Source organism: Sus scrofa, chromosome 15 (assembly GCF_054392235.1).
Source record: "Sus scrofa isolate SSC_HxYL_T2T_F1_AM1 chromosome 15, Sscrofa_HxYL_maternal_Yorkshire_Landrace_v2.0, whole genome shotgun sequence".
NCBI lineage: Eukaryota > Metazoa > Chordata > Mammalia > Artiodactyla > Suidae > Sus > Sus scrofa.
This window is the reverse complement of record NC_139397.1, coordinates 109,464,411-109,477,025: the sequence shown is the minus strand read 5'-3', so window position 1 is coordinate 109,477,025 and position 12,615 is coordinate 109,464,411. Positions and strand designations below refer to the sequence as shown.

Genomic DNA, 12,615 nt, shown 5'->3' with positions numbered 1-12,615 from the left:
TCATTGCTTATCCACTCCAAAGGCAATAGTTTGCATCTATTAACCCCAAATTCCCTTCCCCCTTGGCAACTACAAGTCTGTTCTCCAAGTCCATGATTTTCTCTTCTGTGGAAAAGTTCATTTGTGCCATATATTAGATTCCAGATCTAAGTGATATCTTATGGTATTTGTCTTTCTCTTTCTGACTTCCTTCACTTAATATGAGAGTCTCTGATTCCATCCATGTTGCTGCAAATGGTATTTTTTTTATGGCTGAGTAGTATTCCATTGTGTATATATACCACATCTTCTTAATCTGTTCATCTGTCGATGGACATTTAGGTTGTTTCCATGCCTTGGCTATTGTGAATAGTGCTGCAGTGAGCACACGGGTGCATGTGTCTTTTTTTTTTTTTTTTTGTCTTTTGTTGTTGTTGTTGTTGCTATTTCTTGGGCCGCTCCCGCGGCATATGGAGGTTCCCAGGCTAGGGGTCCAATCGGAGCTGTAGCCACCGGCCTACACCAGAGCCACAGCAACGCGGGATCCGAGCCACGTCTGCAACCTACACCACAGCTCACGGCAACGCCGGATCGTTAACCCACTGAGCAAGGGCAGGGACCGAACCCGCAACCTCATGGTTCCTAGTCGGATTCGTTAACCACTGCGCCATGACGGGAACTCCTGCATGTGTCTTTTTCAAGGGGAGTTTTGTCTGGATATATGCCCAAGAGTGGGATTGCTGGGTCATGAGTATCTTGAATTGACTTCAATGAAGTTTGATATGGAAGTCTCTAATACGAAGGGTTTATTCGTTTACTTTTATTTTTATGAGAGTGAATGAACCAAAAACTGTCATTTATTTTCTTCCACACACAGTATAGCACCTTTTGGGCTCTAATGGTTGGTTGTTGGTTTGCTTCAGTTTATGTTGTGTATCAACTGATGGAAGATGTGAAGTGGCTGTGGTATGAAAACAGAGTGTATGTATTAGGTAGGTGAATTTTAAAAAAATACATTGTTATCGGTAAAGCTAATAAGTACAGCCAGAGACCGTCTTTTGACATATGTTTCTCTCCAGCATCCAGATTTTCATTTTGAACTAAGGAGAAGAGCTGTTTAAAATGATACTTTATTTTCCGTAGTTGGTGATCTCAGTTCATTAGATCTTACTGTAGACTATTTCAGTATGGCATCCTTAGTTTTCTATGCTAATGATCAAAGGAGCAAAAAAGTATTTGCCCCTTTTGACTGCATATGCTTTTGAAATTGTGATTAAGCTCTTAACACACATAAATTGTAATGAAAAAATTTCTCTAAAATGTGGCTCTTTCTTTTTCTTAATGAGTTCAGTGTGAAAGGTGAGAAATCCTAAAGAAATGACTGTTGAAAACGTGACTTTTCAGAAACAGAGACTTGATCTTCTTGTTTGATATTATTTAAAAAAAAAAAAAACTTTTTTAGAGTGTTTGTTTTAATTGGGAAATAATACATAATGGGAGAATAATCAGTTTTCTTCTAAATTTTCAGTGCCAAATTTCTCATTCAGGTCCACCCACCCAAAACAAAAGCAATCAATTTTTTTTTCACTTGAAGATTTTACGTTTTTAGCCCATTTTTCTTTTTATGCTAAAGTATTTTCAAAGTAAATCATTGCTTTTATGGTATATTTCCTTCAGTAAGCATCTCTACAAAGCAGGAGCATTTCCCTCTATTGTTAAATAACTCTTAAATGAAAAATAAATAATAGTTATGTAAAATCATCTATTATCCAGGCCACATTCAGATTTTCTAAACATCCTCGATGGTTGATTTTTATAAAGTAGGACACAGTCCAGAATCACATTTTGCATCTCTTGTGTCCTGTAAGTCTCTTTTAATCCATAGCAAGTCCCCCCCCCCCATCACAGTGCTGTGCTGAAGAGACCAAGTTAGTTGTCCCATAATGTCATACTTTTCTGGATTTCTCTGATTATTCCTTTGTGGTATAATTTAACTTGTTTCTCTCCCCCACTATATTTTTTTTATAAGCTAGAAATTAGTTCTTTTTCTTTTTGGTCCCACCCACAGCATGTGGAAGTTCCTGGGCCAGGGATCGAGTCTGTGCCAGAGTTGTGACCTATTGCACCACAGCTATAACAACACCAGATCCTTAACCCACTGCACCGGACCAGGGATCAACTGGTGCCTCAACAGAGACAAGCCCAGATTATTAACCCACTGTGCCACAGCGGGAACTCCCTGGAAGTTAGTTCTTGAGGCTTGCTTAGATACAAATGAAACACGTGGTGGAATACGTAAGAGGTGGCTTGCACTTTCATTGGATCACAACAGGAGATACCACAGACTATCTCGTTGTCCCTCTGTTAGCAATACGGAAACTGAGCACTGTATTGCAGGGATGGCGCCCTGATCCCTCCACTGTAAAATTACATTTTCCTATTGTAACTAGAAAGCAAAAATGAATAGGTTTTGTAGCAGACTGGGACACATGCTGAGGTTTATTCCTGGCCAACACAACCATGATAAACAATTGCCCTCCAGGACTCTGGGCCAGAAAACGGGTAGACCAGTATATAATAGTCATTTATTATTATACATCCTTAATCATTACAAAAGTCAGCCTAGGATCGCACATGGAAGGGAAAACTAGTCCTAAATGCATTTTTCACCCTTACTTCATTGAAACAAACAAACAAAAGGTTTCCTGGTTCTGTTCTTAGCTCTAAGTCATGGGTCTGCCGGGTTTTTCTCATAACTTTTCAAGGTCAGCATTGTATTACCTTACATTCTTCTGCTTTACAGGCTACATCTTGGTAGTTGGATGTCTCAGCTTTACTGTCTGTTACAAGCACGGGCCGCTTGTTGAGGAGAGGAGTGTCAGCCTCCTTGCGTGGACACTGCGTCTCCTCTCGCTGCTCCTGATCTATGCTGGTGTCACAGGGCCTCAGTTCGCCTACACAGCGATGCTCCTCCTCCTGTCCGCCAGGAACCTGCGCCACCTGCTGCAGGCATTCAGTTATGTGAGGTGGTGCGTATCTTTTTTCTTTTTCCTGCCATCATAAATTAGACGTTTTAAGCTCTGGTTTCAGTTACTCTTTGGGGGAATTTTTTGGCACATCATATTTAATCTCACCATTAACTCCCATTCCATATGAAAATGCCCTCTGAGGGAGGGAGAGGATCGAGAACATAGGCATCTGATCCCATCTCTATTGCTGGTCTTCATTAATCTTTCAGAGGTGTGCCTCCAGTTACTAGGTAATGACAGCTCACCCTGAATTCACTAAAATCAGTGGCACAATCACTTGGGCTCAGGCTGCCTAAAAGTTCTTTCATTCTCCGTTTTCTTTCTTTAGGGCCCAAGATTGCTTTAGAGATGTTTATGGTGCTTATGAGATAAGAGTTAGGAAACATGAATCACAGAGGATGGGAAGTTATTATTTATACTTGGGACTTTCCTTTCTCTTAGGTTTTAAGGTAAGGCTTGAGCCTTTCGCAAATACAGAAAAAAAGATGAGGAGTTCCCGTGGTGGCTCAGTGGTTAACGAATCCGACTAGGAACCATGAGGTTGCAGGTTCGATCCCTGGCCTTGCACAATGGGTTAAGGATCCGGCGTTGCCGTGAGCTGTGGTGTAGGTCACAGACGCGGCTCGGATCCCGCGTTGCTGTGGCTCTGGTGTAGGCCGGCAGCTACAGCTCCGATTCAACTCCTAGCCTGGGAACCTCCATATGCCACTGGAGCGGCCCAAGAAAAATGGCAAAAAGACAAAAAAAAAAAAGATAGCTTCTGTTGTCATAGCTTGATTATGACTTCAGTGATGGAATCCGAGCATGGTTTTTTTGGGGGGCAGGGTCTTTTTAGGGTCGCACCTGTGACATATGGAGATTCCCAGTCGAATCAGAGCTGTAGCTTCTGGCCTACACCACAGCAACACAGGATCAGAACCGTATCTGTGATCTGCACCACAGTTCACAGCAAGGCTGGATCTTTAACCCACTGATCGAGGCCAGGGTCTGCACCTTCATCCTCAAGGGTGCTAGTCAGGTTTGTTAACCACTGAGCCACGACAGGGACTCCATGAGCCCCTGTTTTTGTATGAGGTACATAGGTGGAGATGGTGCCTACCCATGAGGTGTACTTGTTGAGGCATAGGCATACATTTCTATAGCTCTACAGTGTTAAAATAGTCCTGCCTAGGAACTATGGCATATAAAAAAAAAGTTCAGGGAAGTTTCTAGAGGAGATAGTTCTGGACTGAATCTTAATGAATCAAAACAGGCAAATAATAAGTGTAGGAAGAGCCTTCCTGATCAGGAGAAAGCCGGGTTTGGTACCATTACAAGGCAGTCGAGCAAGGTGGATGTCAACCAGGTCATGGGGGCGTTGCAGGTCGTGCTGAAAAATCAAATCTGATCATGTACACATTGGAGGCTGAGGACCATTAGGCCGTTGAGCTAGTGCTCAGGCTGCTGCCGCCTAGACAGGAGTTAAGAAGTCACAATGCTTGAGTCCCCAACAGATACTGAGAGAGTGATTCTGAGCAGAGATAAGGCAGGGGCGAAGCCTGTGGGAAATTGTACAACATAGCCTCATCGAAATGGGGGCAGTTACCACTCAGCGTGAGTTGACTGTTGCCATGTGGGGAAATGGGCCTTGCTTTGCCCTCTCTCTGGTTTTCTAGAAAAGCTGGGAATATGGATTAGAATGTAAATTCTTAGGGTTTTTAAATGTGGGCAACTAGTCTGAAACTAAGAATATAACAAAAATCAAAGCGGAGACTTATGAACATTCATTAGGTGGTGGGATGAGGCCCATCCATCTTCTCGCACAGAGGGTGGATGTAAGGGTTGGTTCTGAGGCAGGAGACCAGTCATCAGACATCCAGTGGTCCAGGCAAAAGGTGATGCAGGCCTGGAATAGAGCAGTGAGATCAAGGCTGGAAGAACGGGTAATAAATATTTACAAGTAAGCTTGGCTGTAAAGAAGGAGACAGTGGTAACGTGTAGTTTATGGATCTGATGACTGCACGTGTAGTGACATCACAGTTAAAATGACCTAGCGACAGGACCCCTATGCAGAGAACGTTGGCAAGGCAGGGTCAGAGGGACTGATGCTGACTTCTCTCTGCCCTGTTTCAGAGGCAGGCAGTGCCTGTGGCTGGCTCTCAGAGGGCCCTCTGCCAGGTGGAGACAGGCCACTCCACATCTCCAGAGCTCTGTTCCTTTGCTGGTTTGTGGCCTGAGGAACCTGAAAGAGAATTCCTTCCACTTTCCCTTCAAACATCCACTGTCCTGCCAAGAGTAGAGTGTGTTCTGTCACCTGCAGGATGATGCCTTTATGTACCTGCTGGGCATTCTGTTAACACATATGTAATGATCAAAATGTTTTGTACGTTCTTCAGCTTTTCATTTTGCTAGTGAATAATTTGAGGATAAAACAGGAACTTATAAGTTAAATAATAAACCAGAGGAAATAACACATTGATTTGTATAGTACTTTCTGGTTTGCAAAGAACGGTTTGAATGGGTTCTAATAATACATAGCTACTCTTTTGGTTATCTTTATCCAATATTTACTCTAGGCCACCCACTGCTAAACCTGTGGGAAAGGTTGACATAAAATAATGTTTTCCATCTGTACAGTGACCTCCTGAGGTAGATAATTGCTTTTGGATTTTTTTTGGCGGGGGAGGCGGTTGTTGGTTTGTTTGTTTTGCATATGAGCAAAGTAAGGCTCAGAGTTGGGAAGGAATTGCCCCAGGTCTTCAGTGGGTAAACCTCAAAGTAGGACTATGTCCCAGTCTTCTGTTCAGAGCCCAGGAGTTTTCCTCTAGGGAGACCAGGCTAGGTGTTCAGGAAAGGAGAAGGAAATGTCAGTCCTGACCCAGCTCGTCAACCACTGGGCAATCACTAAATGCTAAAAGATTTTTCAGGTCCCAAACCCCAAGAAAATACATATTTAGAACACCTCCTGGTAATTCTAACACTCAGTTATATTTGGGATCTCTGGTTAAATTTAATTTTAAACCATCCAAAACTTTTTTTTTTCCTTTCTGTTTTTCAGGGCCTCGCCCGCGGCATACGGAAGTTCCTAGGCTAGGAGTCATATCGGAGCTGTAGCTGCCTGCCTATGCCACAGCCACAGCAATGCCAGATCCAAGCCATCCGTGACCTACTCCACAGCTCACAGCAATGCCGGATCCTTAACCCATTGAGCAAGGCTAGGAATCAGACCCTCATCTTCAGGGATACTAGTCAGGTTTGTTACCACTGAGCCACAATGGGAACTCCCCAAAACATTTTTTATACTCATTGACAAATATATGTTAAAACCATTTCATCATTCCCATTTTTATGACATTCTTCCCTTTAGGATTTTCCTAGTTGGAAACAAATTCCAATGCATGCCCTTCAGCATGTAGCAAAGGAAAAATTGTTATAAGTCATTGTATAGAGTTTACTCCCTCTCAAAAGTTAGTCAGAATCACCACCACTAGGTGGAGGCGATATCCCACAGATCTTCCCGGCTGCTCTGTTAAGTGGCAGGTGTTTTTGCTGGGTCTCCATAAAAGGACATAACAAAGGCTTGCATTTGTTAGCGCCCAAGAAAATCTGCAAGGCAGACTTTTAATTGTCCGATGGTGTGATTTGAAATCACTAAGGAAGACACATAGAGGATCTATTAGAAATGGATCCTCAGTTGCCTTAGGACATTATTTAGGATGGTCTAGGAAGAGGAGAAATGTACTATTAGACCCAGACTACATATTCTACAAACCTCAGTCATGAGAACGGTAATAGAGTCTAGCATGATATAGAGGAAGTGAAGAATTATTACCATTACTGTCTAAGAAATGTATTTTTATAAATCTTAAGGGTTGAATTGAGCAACCAAATATGGCCAGGAATCTAGCAACCAAATGCCACCTGTTTTAGGAAAATGAAGAACTGGTTTACATCAGAAAAGCTGGTGGTTAAGTATCTTACTGAAGACGAATACAGGGAACAGGCCGATGCTGCAACAACCCAAGCTCTGGAGGAGCTGCGCCAGGCCTGCCGCAGCCCTGGCTTCCCATCCTGGCTGGCCGTCTCCAGGCTCCAGGAGCCGAAAAAGTAAGTCCCGCTCAGCTGCCTGAACCAGCCTGAGTTGGAGCTACTGTGCAATACCATGACATTTTGGCTCAGATACTTCAGGCTAGAAACAGACAGCTTCCCTGGATAACAAATGATGCAGAAGCTGTCAGAGCGTCTTCTTTTGCCCCAGTGCTCTGACTCGCACCATGGAACCCTCAGCATCAGTATCACTCTTGATCTGATGTGCTTTATCGGGAGAGGGTGGGATGGGTGGTGTCACCTGCCCCTCACTCTACGGGTATGGAAGGTCATTTGTAAAGTTCACCAGGAAAGCCATCTCTGTCCCCAACATCTTTTCCTTACTGCTTCTACTTCTGCATGGCTTTATCCAAATGACAGTGTCCTCCAAGATCGAAGGGGGAAGTATTTACACAAAAATAATGAATAAGTCATATGTTTAATAAGAACAAAGGAATTAGAAAACACAGGTGGGTATCTTTGGCAGCATTCTGTCCTTCTGAGTCTGCCCACTTCTCTACCTTTTCCCTGAATATCTGGATAAGGAACACATAGGCCATGCCCGTTTTTATACCTACTGTGTAAATGCCATCGTCTATTGATGCAAAGTCAAAAATTTAGTTAAAGGGGAAAAGTAGCAGGGGAACATGTTATCTTTCATATAAACCTTTCTATGATAACATTAACTTTGTTTAAAACAAAAAAAAAATCTTACTAGGTTTGCAGACTTTGTTCTTGGAGGAAGCCACTTGTCACCTGAAGAAATTAGTCTGCATGAAGAACAGTATGGCCTTGGGGGTGCCTTCTTGGAAGAGCAGCTCTTTAACCTGAGGACTCCTGACAGTCTACCTGCACACTGATAATCATTCTGGACAAGGAAGGGCAGAGATCCTATTAAAGGTGGGCAGAACCATTCTAGAGAACAGTGGCAAGAGCATTTGCTGTGGAGAAAAGTCAAATCACGCTGGAAAGGAACTGTGTTAGAGATAATCCTTCTTGGCTACTTCTGCAAATTGTACTGTAGGTGACCTACAAGATTCTGTGATGGTCACTACCACTTTCCTTGAATGAAGAGTTTCATTAGGAAGAAGGAATTATGTTGATCTTTAAGGGGCCAATTAATATTAATAGGTGCCTTATCAACTCCAGGGCATTAAATCCTCTCATTTCCCAGGACCTGCGTCAGAAGATTCTGCATTGCTTTTCCTATGTGTGATCAATGTAAGTGCTAGAAGAGACACGAGATAATGCTGGACCAGTGTTTTCCAAAGTGTAGTCCACAGGATGGTAATAAGCATCAGTGGATAAAGGGATCCTGAGGTCAACTAATACTGATACAGGATAAACAAATGTACTGCAGGACTTCTCAGAGCCTTTAGTAATGCTAATGCACACTGCGAATCTCCGAAGAGGAGAAACTGTGCTCAGCAGTGTCTGACTTACTTTGACCACAGAACCCTTTTTTCATGAGATTAATATTCCTTGGAACACATGTTTGGGAACTGCTGATGATGGAGGAGGAGTTGAGCTTTGGGGAGGTTAACTAACTTCTCCGAGACCACAAAGCTTTTCAGAGGCAGCTCTAGTGCTAGAACTCCAGCCCTATGGTTTTGTACCACTCAGGTAGAAGAGACCTTTAGAAGCAAGCCAAGGGGCCATCTCTCCATAGCCTTGGGTCTCACAATGTTGGTAACTCTTTTATTTTTAATTTTTAAATAATAGCCAACTAGCTGTTTGATAACTATAATAAAGAGAAACATTTTCCTAAGATTATATTTTAAAGTTTTGATAAGACTTTTATAGTCATATATAAAGATCAGAAATTAGAATTACTTCTCATAGGGTTTTCTGTATGTTGAAATTGAAAGCATTTAACCTCTTGTGACATTTTAAATTGAGTGGCCTATCTTTTAAAATTGTTTATTAGTTATATATGTTTATAACAATTTCCTACAAAACAGGTTTGTGATCTTTCTTACAGAGAACAAATCTTTTTTTCTTGATTCCTAATGTTATATTCAGAGTGAAATGAGGGACTAACTGTGAGCTCTGACCCTGAGGAAAAGAAGCCAAAACAAGGCATGAGAAAAGATCTGAAAGTGGCAAAGCAACCTAAGGGTTGAGAAGTTGCTGGATTGATTCTCTGTAAGAATCAGGTATGGGCCCTTTTGCTGTGAGGTCATAAAGAGTAGCCGCATAATGAATGAGGACTAGAAGAAGGGTTATGGAGGAGGAACATACAGATAATTTCCTGCTTTCCTGAGCCAAATTTAGTAGAGTTTTTCTATGTTGTTGCATAAGAGCGTGGCTGCCCATTTGGAACTGTCAGATTGATTTTCAAATATTTCCTCTTTGAAGCAGTGTGTCAGTATTTTACAGGTCTTTTTGCCAGACACCTTGTAATGTCAAGAGCTTTGCTATTTTTGTGAAATGTACTCAGTTTAATCTGCTTTCACATAGACTTTGATATAAAAGTCAAGACATTTTCCATTTGGATTTAGGATGACGATGACCGTTTTAGAAGTGTAAATGGTTCTTAACGTCATTTTTGTCACAGTTTAATCAGTTCTTTTTTTTATAATTCTATTTATTGGTGCTTTATTATAAATATATGAGACGAGTTTGTGGTTGTGCTCACTCTGTTCACCTCCCAGGAGGTGGTGTGTGTACTACCCCGTGTGTGTGTGTGTGTGTGTGTGTGTGTGGTGTGTACAGCCTGCTGGGGACATCCCAGCCAAGACAGCCGCTAGGCCTACCTGCACCAGGGTGAAGAGGTGCCAGTGATGGAAGGAAGCAGCTTCTGGTGGGCCAGCAAGCTGATGTCACCATGTTTACTGTTACAAAATACCTAAAGAAAGAGAAAAAGAGCTATGGTCTTTGGGGACATTGTTTTTCATGTTTTAGAGGAAGTCATGGATTTGTCTCTTTCTGTTATGTGAGTCCTGTAAGAAGCTAAACAATTAAAAGCATTACTTGTGATATAGCTGGTGTATTTCTGTTGTGTTCATTTCAATCAGGGTTTATTACAGCGCTGAACTCAGCTCTAGTCCCCATCAAACATGTATAATTCCTCTACGAGATCTGTTTTCTCTTCTTCCCTTCTTTGTCTCTCTCTCTCTACCTCTCTCCCCACCCCTCTTCTTTTTCTTTATTTATTTAAAGGCCTTTAAATGGTTTAAATGATCATTTCGTAAAAGGCTCTGCCCTTCGCAGGAGGATGACAGTTGGCTCTGTGCCTCACCACCATAGGTGTGCAATTAGGGAGCACAGCAGAACTTTTATTGTGTTAGCACTTACAGGAGCTGCCTCACAAAAGCTCACTGTTGTTAGCAAATTGGACATTTGACACCAGAACATGTGGGTGAGAGCAGTAGTGTAGGTGGCCATGCTTAAACAATCATATCATTCAATGTGATTTGTAAAAGGTCTTAAAACACATTTTACATATCACAAAAAATGCTTTGTGAATTACTTGTATAGTTTGCCAGTAATATTTAGGGCTGAATTGCAGGGGAGTGTCCATCTGACATTTAGGACAATATTTGAATTTATGACTTAAAATCTAGAAATTTAAGAGGTTTGGAATAGCTGATGGGTTATATCAATATATCTAAACATGTGGAAGAATTAAGACCCCTGGAATGACATCAAGAAAAGAAAGGAGTTCCCATAGTGGCTCAACAGGTTAAGGACTCGACATGTTCTCCATGAGAATGCATGTTCCATCCCTAGCCTTGCTCAGTGGGTTAAGGATCTGGTGTTGCCAAAAGCTTTGGCGTAGGTCACTGATGTGGCTCATATCTGGTGTTGCCATGGCTGTGGCATGGGCTGCAGCTGCAGCTTTGATTCAAACCCTGGCCCAGGAACTTCCATATGCTCCAGGTGCAGCCGTAAAAAAGAAAAGCAGTCTTATATTACCCTGTGTGTGATTATTCTTCAGAGTTAGAGAAGCACAGCTTTTTTTTTTTTTTTTTTTTTGTCCAACTGAAAGAGAAAGATCCTATGCATAGGAAACTTAATCAGTGTGGAAATTTGAAGAAGCCTGTACCAAGATGGGTATTTTCACCTGACCCCAGGAGCAAGCTGCCTTCTGAGAGACCCTACTGGGTGGCGAGACCATTGATGAATTAACCATATGGTTGGGGACTTGTGGCCTTACTGATTCAGATCCCTGTTTTTGTCATTGCACTATAAGATGACCTGTCCCACATTAGCCAGTTCATATAGTCTGTCCATTTAGTGATCTACAGCCAAAAACATAACTGGCATAGGGATAAAATTACTTGAACTGATTTCAGAGAACCCCTAGATTCTCTGAAGACAGGTCTATGGGGAATCAAAATTGTAATAAACAGGTTTCTTGGTGAACAGAAAGAAAACAAAGGGAGTTTGCTATATAACTCACATGTTTAATGTCAACAGGCCAAAATGGCTAATACAGACACCCCCCAGGGGGGCTAGCTTCTCCTAGGTGATGGGATACCTGGTCCATGGCAGAGACCACCCTTCCAGTGTCTGCAGGCCCTGACAACATTTTCCTCCCTGTGACTACCGTTTTTCTAATTTTTTTGTTCCTGACCAACATTCACCACCCGCCTTGAGTGGGCGTGTCGTTTATTCAGTTACGTTCAAATCTTCAGTCTTTCTGCGGTCTAGGAATCTAGTTAAGGTAACTTTGAATACTTTTGCTGTGATCCCTGAATGTGTTACCCTAATAGGTCACCAGAGATTTGGGTTAAATCCTAGAAAATGCATTCAGTGGGATAACTGCTTTTGTTTATTGTTTTAATAATTTGGAGGATCTGTTTTCTAGATTTAGTCCACTTTCCAAAAAGGCAGTGATCAAAAGGAGAAAGAGAAGTACCAGCATTTGTTGGCGATCCTTCAGGCACTGTACCAGGCACTTTCCACGCCTCTTCTTTTGAACCTCATAACCACTCTAATATGTTTTAATATTTCCATTTTATAGCTATGGACAAACTTGGAGAAGGTAAGAAAAAGTTGCTGAAATACATATATAGCTAAAGTGGTAGAATCAGAATTTGAGCCCCAGTGTGTCCTGCTTTCAGGCCCAGTGCTCTTTCTACTTCCTTCATTACTGTCTTTAAAAAAAAAGTCCTTTTCTGTTCTGCTCCCTCCTTGCTGTTCAAGGTTTGAGCCTTGTCGCCATGCCCCGCAAAATTGAGGAAGTCAAGGACTTTCTGCTTAGGGCCAGACAAAAGGGTGCCAAATCTGTCAAGATCAAGAAAAATAAGGATAACGTGATGTTTAAAGTTCGATGCAGCAGTTACCTGTACACCTCGGTCATCACAGACAAAGAAGGCAGAGAAGCTGAAGTAGTCCCTGCCCCCAAGTTTGGCCGTGAAGAAGCTGAAGTGAAGCATGCATGCTGATTTGAACTGTATTAAAATTTTTTTAATTCTAGAAAAAAAAAAAGTTGTGCAAGTGGCCCCATGGCTAATCTGTTCTAGAGATGACATCTCATGTTATGTATGTGGCTTTAGCTTCTGTACTGTAGCTCATGATCCGTGACAGTGCTCCT

The 12,615-nt window shown here is 42.1% G+C and overlaps 1 protein-coding gene and 1 pseudogene across 16 annotated transcripts in view; both read left to right on the top strand.

Annotated features, from left to right (window-relative positions):
- The window catches only part of NEMP2 (nuclear envelope integral membrane protein 2), a 138,239-nt gene extending 128,183 nt beyond the window's left edge, over positions 1-10,056 (top strand). For 6 of the 16 annotated variants that reach the window (XM_084999217.1, XM_021076064.2, XM_084999218.1 and 3 more), the window contains 4 exons: positions 857-971; positions 2,783-3,008; positions 6,918-7,094; positions 7,792-10,056. In XM_084999217.1, coding sequence (XP_084855343.1) covers positions 857-971; positions 2,783-3,008; positions 6,918-7,094; positions 7,792-7,933 — 660 coding nt within the window. In that variant the 3' untranslated portion in view covers positions 7,934-10,056. Of the gene's footprint in view, positions 1-856; positions 972-2,782; positions 3,009-6,857; positions 7,095-7,791 lie in introns of all 16 variants that reach the window. The other 10 variants (XR_014829402.1, XR_014829400.1, XR_014829401.1 and 7 more) reach the window with 9 other exon arrangements.
- A 2,041-nt stretch (positions 10,057-12,097) lies between these two features.
- Positions 12,098-12,594, top strand: LOC146396047 (large ribosomal subunit protein eL38 pseudogene; annotated as a pseudogene).
- Positions 12,595-12,615: the final 21 nt, after the last annotated feature.